Source organism: Echinops telfairi, unplaced genomic scaffold (assembly GCF_000313985.2).
Source record: "Echinops telfairi isolate 266 unplaced genomic scaffold, ASM31398v2 ScPeMD7_7420;HRSCAF=8458, whole genome shotgun sequence".
NCBI lineage: Eukaryota > Metazoa > Chordata > Mammalia > Afrosoricida > Tenrecidae > Echinops > Echinops telfairi.
Genome location: NW_022111320.1, coordinates 4,483,426 through 4,493,717, shown reverse-complemented (window position 1 = coordinate 4,493,717; position 10,292 = coordinate 4,483,426). Strand labels below are relative to the sequence as shown.

General features: G+C 45.0%; 1 protein-coding gene across 1 annotated transcript in view; it reads right to left on the bottom strand.

Moving 5' to 3' along the window:
* Positions 1–9,415: 9,415 nt before the first annotated feature.
* Positions 9,416–10,292, bottom strand: part of MFSD1 (major facilitator superfamily domain containing 1) — a 34,417-nt gene continuing 33,540 nt past the window's right edge. The window contains exon 16 of the mRNA XM_045297612.1: positions 9,416–10,179. Coding sequence (XP_045153547.1) covers positions 10,176–10,179 — 4 coding nt within the window. The 3' untranslated portion in view covers positions 9,416–10,175. The remainder of the gene's footprint in view (positions 10,180–10,292) is intronic.

Below are 10,292 nucleotides of genomic sequence, written 5' to 3'. Positions count from 1 at the left end.
CTTAGAAGAGGTGAAGAAAAAAACAAGGCAGGTGCTGTGAACCATCCAAACAGATGAGTTTCCAAGAATTGCAGATTTGACAAATGTATTAAGTGTAATGGAGAGTATTTTGAAGGTGATAAGATTGTTTTGTAAAAAAAAATTAAATACGTAGTTTTGAAAAATTCTGGTTTGGGTGGGGGGTACCCCCTTGTAGACCTATATCAGTCCAGTCCTAGCCGCCCTTCTGCCTATATCAGGTGGATTTCCACTCCTCATACCTTCACCATGGGACCACCTCCCAACCCTCTCCCCAAACCTTCTCCAAATGCCTACGTCCTCGTCTCTAAGACCTTGTGGTCCAGGCCCTCCAGCTGCCTCTAATCTCACCCTCCATAGCGGACTTTCTCCCTGGGCTTGTCACTTTGGAGTTGATGGTCGACTCCTCTATCGATTCATGTCTGCTTTAGCACCAGCCCCCCAACTCCTCGAGTTTTTCACCTATGGAACAGGCATGCCAGCAACCTTCTGAACAGATGGCAGACTCGTGTCAGCAGTGAGGATGTTGGGCATGAGGAATAGGAGTTAGATTTAGAAGACTGAGAAGACTGGTGCCATGATCCAAGCACGCGAATCATGGGATGAACTAAGGTGACATGATCAAACCAAAAAGATTCGAAAGATAGAAAAATGAAGATAAATGTTATTTAGATATGAGTGGTAAGGTAGATGTCTCTTAGAAGTCTCTAAGATTCTAAGCCTGAATACTCAAAAGACTAATAGGACAGGCCCCAGGGTGGGTGGGAAAGGAAAGGCAGCGAGAAGGTGAGTGAGTGAGAGGCGGGAGGGAGGGAATAGAGGAGGGATGCACTGTGGGGAAGTGTCCAGACGTAGATATGTTCCTGTGAACTGCTCGTGAGACCTCAAGTTAGAAATACAGGATGGAGTTACAAGAAGAGCTTCCACTCTCTTTAGTTATTTGTGTGGGCAAATACTCAAAACTGCAGACGAAAATAATATCAGTGCCCATGTAGGGATTTACCTGTATATGGTCCTTCTAGCCACGGCCTTACAATACCTACAAAATGATCAGGTGGGGTTGTATAAATAAGGTGCATAACCCATCAAGCCATTAGACAGTTTTACTAATGCAAATAAGATGCATGAAACCCTTATAGGGGATTGGTCGATTTTGCCATCCCACTAGGATTAATGGGAGCCAATCCCAGAGGTTTGAGGGGACCTGACTACCATCAAGAAGAGCTGAGAGCAGAGAGTCTTTGGGGCCCAGGGTCCTCGCACTAAGGACCTCCTAGACCCAGAAGCTGTAACACTGAAGATGGCACAAGACAACAGCAGTATAGGCCCAGCAGACTGGGCTCACCAGCCCACCAACCAGCAAGAGCTGAGCACCTTCAGGCAGGGGCTTCCTGGCAGAATGGGCTGCCTCTGGGCACTTATCGGTGGAGCTAGAGAGCTTTGTAACACTTGCCTGGGCAGGACAGGGGCTGAGGACTGAGGAAGAGCACAGTTCAGAAGCTGTTGTGAGTGAGAAACTGTATCCTGAGCTGTTTGTCTTCGCGCCGTGTTGATCCTCATCCTGAACTGTAGCCTGCTACATTCCTAATGAACCCCATGATTGTGAGTGTGGTCTGTGAGTTCTGAGTATCAATGAATTCTTGAGCCAACAGAGAAACAGAGAGGGCCCTGGAAGGGCCGGCTGGTATCAGCATTGATTCCCCAGGACAGAAGTGCATCTGAGCTCCACCTCATACGAGTCATCAGCCCTGGAGTGATGCTGCTGATGGGGCATGGCTCTCATCCTCGGGAAGTTGAAGGATCTCAGGTGCCATGCCCTTTTGATGCTGAGGGAGAAGAGAAAGGGATTGAGGGCTTAGGAGGTACAGGAACTATTAAAAGTCCAACCAGGGACCACAGGGGCTAGCGTGGTGCTGGATAATAAGAGTGTCAGAAAATCAAATGAGGAAATAGTTTCAAGAGAGTCACGTATGTCACATGTGACAGTCTCAGTCAACAAACTTCGTCACCTCCTCCAAGAAGCCTCTTCTGCTCACCCACCTGAAGTCCTCTCTTTCCTATGAACTTTCCTCCTTGGCTCGTAAGGGGCATCTCGCCTTCTACACACAACAGACAGACAAAGCACCTCCTGCAGCCTCCAGGCGAGGCTTGGACACATGGGTCCTCACGAAAGCTTCATGGAATCAATGGATATGCAGCAAGCGATTCTCCTGTGTGTGCTTTCCTGAACTTGCTGCCAAATCCAGTTTATGAATGTGTGCCTATAAAACCAAATCACACGGTGTTCGGGATTTAGCTGTTCTAATACTCACAAAACTCCACTACAGAGCCATTCCAGGGCAGACAACACCTGCAAGTAGTCTCACTTTTCTGTTAGCCGATATGTCAGAGACGATAGAAAGAGGAAACTGTTCACAAAAGCATTTGCAATCAAGCATGAGCGAAGTTTATAAAGTTATGTGTCCTCGCTTTCTTTTGTTTTCCTTGAATTTCTTTGGATTTTCCTGCTTTCTTGCTTTCTTTCCTTAATCAAACAGCTTCAAAGGTAATGAAGAATTCCATGATAAGAAGTAGAATGTGGGTTCTTGCAACAACCTATATCTGGGCACTTTCATAGTGGCTAGATAAAAGAGGGGCAAGGGCACAAAAAGTGCCACTTCAGGAACATTACGCAATCGCAGGCTCTGAGAATGTTCTACTCCACACGCATAAAACACATGAACAAAGAGGTCTTTATAAAGCATTAACCCAACAATTAAAAAAACAGCCATTGAAGACTCCAAATGCGCTCTTCTTTCACAGCCTAGTGTCTTGCAAGGGTAGGTGACACTTTTTATATGACTTTTCCTTGCATGAATACTCCAACTCATGACAACTTGGTTTGTGCCAGCCCGTCGTCGGTCATCCACTCCACGAGGCTAGCTTTCAGCTGTGGACCAGTGACCTGCCAGTTAAGGAGCTAAATGGACACTCACCCCCAAGCCTGACAGCCTGTTGAGCATCTGTCAAAGTTACCTACTCCCTTCTTACATGCTTTCATCTTTGCTTCCATTGTATGTATTCTCTCCTGCGAACTTCTCCACTCTCCCTTCTTGTAGCTCTGAGAGCTCCTGGGACCCCTGACCTAGGGATTCACGCCAACTCCTTGATGGCTCCCAAATGTCTCTGCAAGAGAGTCCTCATTCACATTTCAAATAACTTATTTCTGTCTCTAGAACCCATAGTGCAGTCGCTCAAGTGCTAGAAGCCCCATGCGGGCCAAGAGAACTCCATTTTCTCCACTCGTGTGCCCATCTGGGTAAATGGCACCTCCAGAAATCGGGGCATTGTCCTTACTTCTGGCCTCTACCTGCACCTCACATTCAGCATAGGAGCATGTTCTTTCAGTCCAACCTCTAGAACACAGCTAGAACCTGTCCTCTCTCCAGTTGGCCTTCACTGCCATTGCTGGAGGTCATAATGCCATCACGTCTCCCCAGCTTCGGTGCTCTGCTCATTAAGCAGCTCCCACCTTCAGACTCATTCTCCCCAACCCCTGTACACTACCTTCCATGATAAAAACCAAAAAAATCAAACTCACTGCCATCGAGTGGATGCCAACTCACAGAGACCCTACAGACCAAGGTAGAACTACCCGCTGTGAGTTTCTGAGACTGTAACTCTTTGCAGAGGTAGAAAATCTCCTCTTTCTCCCATGGAGTTGCTGTTGGTCTTGAACCGCTGACCTTGCAGTTAACAGCCCAACTCATCACCACTAAACGACCAGGGTTTCCATGATAGTCTTTATAAGATGCAGATCCTATCTTGACAATTCCCAGCAAAAACAGTTTTTCAAAAGCTCTCTCAACTCCAACTCTCTATTTACTCCTCCAGTCCCTGTTCATTAACCAGCAGACTTCCTCTGGACTGGCTCTGGGGTCTCTCCTCCTCCTCACTCCCCCTGCCCCCCCTCTCCCAGGGTCCATCATCCTACTCATTCCCTGCGATGCGGCTCAAAGGCCATCTCTTCTGAGGATCCCAGAAGCATCCTGGGTTTCCTGACCTGCACTGAGCCTCTGGCCACTACTCCATGATAGAGCTCATCCCACACAATCACCATAACTGAATCACAGCTTACCCTGCCCATTTCTCCGTCCCTGAGAACGGGGTCCCATGTTTCCACATCTCTGATGTGCAAGCTCTAGTAAAGGACCTTCGATCCAATGAAGCCACAAATGACTGATGGCCCAGAAGCCTGCATTCTGACACAGCGCGCCTTGGTATCCTTGGAATCACAGAATGCAATTAGGGACAAGACATATCCCATTATCAGTGATATCAAGAGGCAAAACATTTACAAGGGCATATTCATTGAAATACATCACACAAACTTTGCATATGTATTCACCAGACTATAAAGGCATTTTTTAAAGCCAAGTGTAGCAAAATAACACAAAGCTTTCAAAAAATCTCAATTATTCCCACATGAAGGGAGCATACATATTACTTTAAAAGGCAATTATGTTACATTAGCATAACTGTTTTGCTATATGCACCAGTGTCAGCAGGCTGACATCACGTAAGTCACTGAACTGGGTGGGGAAACTGGGCAGAGAAAGCTTTGCGAACAGAAGATATGTCTGCTGCTGTCTTCAGTAATGCTGCTGCCATAACCCTACAGTGCCAGCTGAGCCCTGAGGAATCTGAGCTCTACCTTCAGGAGCAGAGGGAATACATTTTTTGTCCTGAAACTTCTACTATTTATTTCTTCCCAAGGGGAGAGAGGCTCTTTGAAAGGTTCAAAACTGCCTACCTAAATAAGGTAAGATACCCAAACTCTCTGCCACTGAGCCGGTGTCTACTCACAGCAACAGGGCAGAGTACACTGCTCTTTATCGTTCCCGAGACCACAAACCTTTCCGGAAGCAGCCGGCCTCATCTTGGAATGGCTGGTGCTTTACTCACTGTACCACCAGGGCATGATAAGATACAGAATCCCCAAATAGCAAGCTTTTCTTTGAAAACTGAACAAGCTCACTATTCAGAGAGGATGCAGGCAGGAAGTCTTGCGGGGGAGGGCAGGGAGCCTCTGCTGGGCAGAGCTTTCATAGTACACATTTTTGCATCCCACCCCCCACGCTCCCCACCCCCCGCCCCAGGCGAGCATCCAGCAACTCGCACTGGGTTAGTGCGCCCAGCGGCATCGCCTGGGAAGATTCTCTCTGGTCAGTTAATTTTTTCATCAAAGCAGTTTTGCTCTAACCTCATTTTTTTGTGATGGTTGATTTAAGCATACAGCTGTGAAATGTTTCCTGCTCAGGAAAAATGCCACAAAAACTATGGTGATGTTGAAAACAGCTTACAAGTACAGCACTATAGGAAAAACTCAAGTGTACAAATGGCTTTCTCATTTCAATAAAGGTAAAATGTCAATTGATAACAAACCTTGTTCTAGACATCTGTAAATTTCCCAAACAGACTAAAATGTTGACTCTTTCCACCAGGTCAGCTTTCTAGTTGAGGAAACCAGCCTCTAACAACTGAGGGTTCCACAGGCACAATGGTCAGTTAAAATATATAAAGGTTAGAATAAAGCCATAGAAGATAGGAGAGAGACTAGAATAAAGGAGTCAGACACATTTTATGGTAGTATGCTCACCTCAGCCCCTTTTGGTGGTCCACATGGAGGTGGCGGAAGAGAGAGCGACTCTTTACTGTCTTGGGATATTTATAGGTAGCCATAAGACATGCATATTCAGTAGTTACATACGTCACAAGGTAGGTGGTAACCACAGTAAAGTCCTGAGCTCACAGGTGAGGAAACCCAAGACCTGCATTGGGAGAAGGCATGAGAGGGGATGGGTGCCATGGCAGGATGACATGACCAAAGAATGTCTGCTTCTATAGGGATTTACACTCAACCATGTGCTCACTTTAAGGCAGCATAGCTCTTAGGGGAGAATCTGTGGGAATGATATTTAATGCAGGATAATATACTTGGACTTTATCTATAAATTAACAAAGTGGTGGCTTTCCTACCATGGGATACAAGCTTTCCAGATTCCCTCTGTTATAAGTTAGTGAATACAGTCCTCCTCCCATCTCCCTTCGTGTTAGTTTCCCAAAGCTTTCTATGTAGAGGGTTTGAAAAGATTGCATAACAGTGTACGACAAAAAGGCCTGATTTGTGACAGATGGGGGACTGGTTTTGCTACCATGATAATGCACCTGCTCACACAGCCATCTCAGTGCACCCATTTTTGGCAAAAAAAACAGCATGCCTCTCTTGCCCCACATACCTTACTAACCTGACCTCTCTCCATGCGACTTCTTTTTGTTTCTATAAATAAAGAGGAACATGAAAGGACAGTGATTTGCCGAAAAAGAAGAGGTGAAGGAAAAAAACAAGGGAGGTCCTGCCAGCCATTCAAATAGATGAGTTTCAAAAATGTTTCCAAGAATGGAATTGCAGATATGACAAATGTATTACATGTAAAGGAGAAGGTGTAATTGTTAAAAATTTTAAATACATAGCTTTGGGAGTGGGGGAAATTCTGGGCTTGGGGGGGAACCCCCTCATATACTACTCATTCCCATGGGCATCCTGTTCCCTTTCCCAAGTCCTTACCTTGCTTGTCACCATGCTCAAGGTCATGAGAACGCCATCCTGGAGGGCTGTGCTGACTCCAAGACCACATGCCCAACCATTCAGCTAAATGCAAGGTATAGATAGATGTAGGTATAGGTAGACACATTTTAGGTCACTCATCAAAGAATACACATTTTACATGATAATTAATCATAGTCTGCTGTTTCTTTTTTTGACCTACAATCAGAAAAATTTTTATCTTAATGTTTTTATAATAAATCATGTTACTGGGGCTCATACAACTCATCACAATCCATCCATCCATCTATTGTGTCAAGCACATTTGTACATTTGTTGCCATCATCATTTTCAAAACATTTTTCTTTTCTTGGTATCAGCTCATTTTTCCCTCCCTCTCTCATGAACCCTTGATAATTTATAAATTACTACTTTTTTATGTCTTGTACTGACCGATGTCCCTTTACCCACTTATCTGTGGTCCATCACCCTGGGAAGGGGTTATAGGTAGGTCATTGTGATTGGCTCCTCCTTTCTCTCCCCACCTTCCCCTTCCCCTCCTGGTATGGCTACTCTCAATATTGGTCCCAAGGAGTTTATCTGTCCTGTATTCCCTGTGTTTCCAGCTCTTATCTGTACCCGTGGACATGCTCTGGTCTAGCCAGATTTGTAAGGTAGAATTAGGGTCTGGTAGTTGGGGAGGAGGAAGCATTAAAGAACCAGAGGAAAGTTCTGTTTCATTGGTGCTATACTTCACCCTGACTGGCCTGTCTCCTCCCCACGACCCTTCTATAATTGCCTACAGATTGACTTTAGGTTTCCATTCCACTCTCCCCCAACCCATTCACATTGATGATTATTTGTTCTGGGTCTTTGATGCCTGATACCTGATCCCATCAACACCTCATGATCACACAGGCTAGTGTACTTCTTCCATGTTGGCTTTGTTGCTTCTCAGCTAGATGCCTGCTTGTTTATCCTCAAGCCTTTAAGACCCCAGATGCTATATCTTTTGATAGCTGGGCACCATCAGCAATCTTCACATTTGCTTATGCACCCATTTTGTCTTCAGCAATCGTGTCAGGAAGGTGAGTCTGCGGTTTCTTGAGCTAAGAATGTTTCGAGTACTAGAAGGAACTACTGGCGGTCTGTTTTGTTAGTAAGGGCAATGGAAGCACAGAAAGCTACCATTTGATAAAACATGGGAGATGTGCACCAACAGTGATCTCTTCACAAAGTGAACGAGGGTAAACTTTCATATAAAGTTCCCATGAATAGCAAAGAGAATGTTCCACATGTCTGCTGATTTCCATTACAGAATTGGCTTGCAATCAATCCTATGGGATAAAACAAGCTTGGCAGCTGCCTAGATGTGGGGTGGAAGACATTTGCCAAGGAGAAGACAAGTCCATGAAGGCATGCTGCACACACATATATACAATGGCATTTGCCCAGTTGTAGTAAGTTTGCTTGGCTGTCAGGCCTGCATGTCAGGGACTTCTCGGTGTTTTTTACTGTCCCCAAACTGTTTTGCTGGGGCTCCTCCTAGGGAAACTGGCCTCCCAGAAGCAAACTTCTGTTCAGAGTCTACATGTGAGATAGTTATGGTTTATTGTGTCAACCTTGCTGATAAACACATGTGGGATTAATTGGAGAGATAAATGGCTTGGTGACCCTTGCCCTTCTGGTTCTCTGGTCTCTTGTTCTCTGGTCAGACCAGTGTGCAGCTGCCTTAGCTACTTCTTTGCCTCATCTGACAAGGCTCACTTCCTGCGAGACATCCCTGAGAAGCCACATGGACTTACCCTGATGCAGCCCTGGGTGCTGGAGAAGTCATGTGGAGACCCCTGCCAGTGCTGAGATGCTTATACCACCACTAGATTCAAAGACTTTCTACCCACTAGCCTGTGATCCTCCTGCATTCGGTGTCATTGTGTGTGTTTTGTAAATTTGAGGAGGGCTTTATAGATCGGTGTCAGACATATGGGCTAAGTTAGATTTATGGGCGTGGACTGGACTGGGTTGGGATGCTTTCTGAATGTACACTTACCCTTTATATAAAACTCTCTCTTATTCATATATGAGTTTGTGGCTTTGTTTTTCTAGTTTACCCAGACTAACAAAGCATGCTACTCCTTACTGGACACAACACCACCCAATGGTAGAGTCAATGGGGTAGTAGACTGAAGCAGAAGCAGCAGAAGTATTCCAGAAATCACAGATGCCTTATGTATTATTAGGAATAGTTCTTTACTATTACTGAATACTCAAATCAGAAACCCCACTCTCACTGCCATCCCACGGGTTCCAATTCTCAGTGACTTGATGGAACAGAACTGCCGCTGTAGGTTTCCAAGAGTGTAATCTTCATAGAGACAGACAGCCTCCTCTTTCTCTCCAAGAGAGACCACTGCCCTCGCGTGCATTCCAACTCTACTGACTCAGTGGAACAAGTGGAACTGCCCCATCAACTGAGAAGCAGAGGGGGAAAGATGGAAGGCTGCCTTGTACAGGAATGCACTTTCATTCTGCTCAGAACCTAAGCATATGACGTGATGCCACTGATTTTCAATAATGTCATGTATGTTCTCTTAATACTTACCGTCTATGGTATCTACCTGTCCATAAAGGGCAAACGCACATACAAAACCCCTGCCTTTACTAAGAGCTACGCCATCATCTCCCACTGACTATTGCCATTAGACAAATTCCCCTTATTCCAATTTAGTTTTTCTTGAGAGACAACCGTCCACAGGAATAAAAAGATCAGTGTTTTACTATTTCTTTTTAAAAAGAGCAGTACACATCAGCTCTTTTTATTAATTTCATTTTTATTTATCCATAGAGATATACAATTAACCACCATCATTTGAAGGATATATTTCCATTATTAGATTGTAAGGAAAAACAAAAACAAAAAAACAGGGCAAGAAGTGTGTTCCACAACATTATGTCCCAAAGGGGAGAGGGTCCCAGGACAGAAAGGTAAGGAAGCTCAAAAGGGTCCCTGCTCAGCAGCCTCCAGTCAGGAAAGAGGCAGAACACAACCTGCTATTTGTGACTTGAAAGATAACTTCCCAAGTAAAAATATCTTTTACAAAGAGAGGTAATAGGGAATGATGAGCTTCAATGTCACAGTTTAATAGTTTAATTCTGTATAAAACAACCCTTCTTAACCCTCCCCCCAAAGTTTTTTTCCCTTTAAGACTTTTTAAAAGCCATTCTCTAAGATATGCTTAGTAAAAAGTACCTCAGGCCAACGTCTTCTCCGTTATCTACCATCCTGAGTGCCGTCCACCCGGATGCTCCTGAGCACTTTTCTACAGTCGGCACTGCCGACGAGCGGCTCTAGGACAGAACTCTCCTCCATGTCATCGACAGGCCACACAAAAGAAGCCAGCTACACCCATCCTCACAGATATGTTTGGGAAAGGCTATATTCAAATTATAAAGACAATAGCCTTCTAGTCCGTGATTTTCCTTAATGATCAAATTCTAAATAAAAAACGATGGAGGTGTTCAGACCAATGGGGTGTGCAGCCACATCTCAAGGCACAGTCATTCACACTTGTCACCTGCAAAACATAAGGCAATCGATTATCCCGAGGAGAAATCGCCATGAGACGCACCAGCATCACCAACCATGTGGTAACAAACACTGAAAGCTATGTATTCTAATGAGCTTATT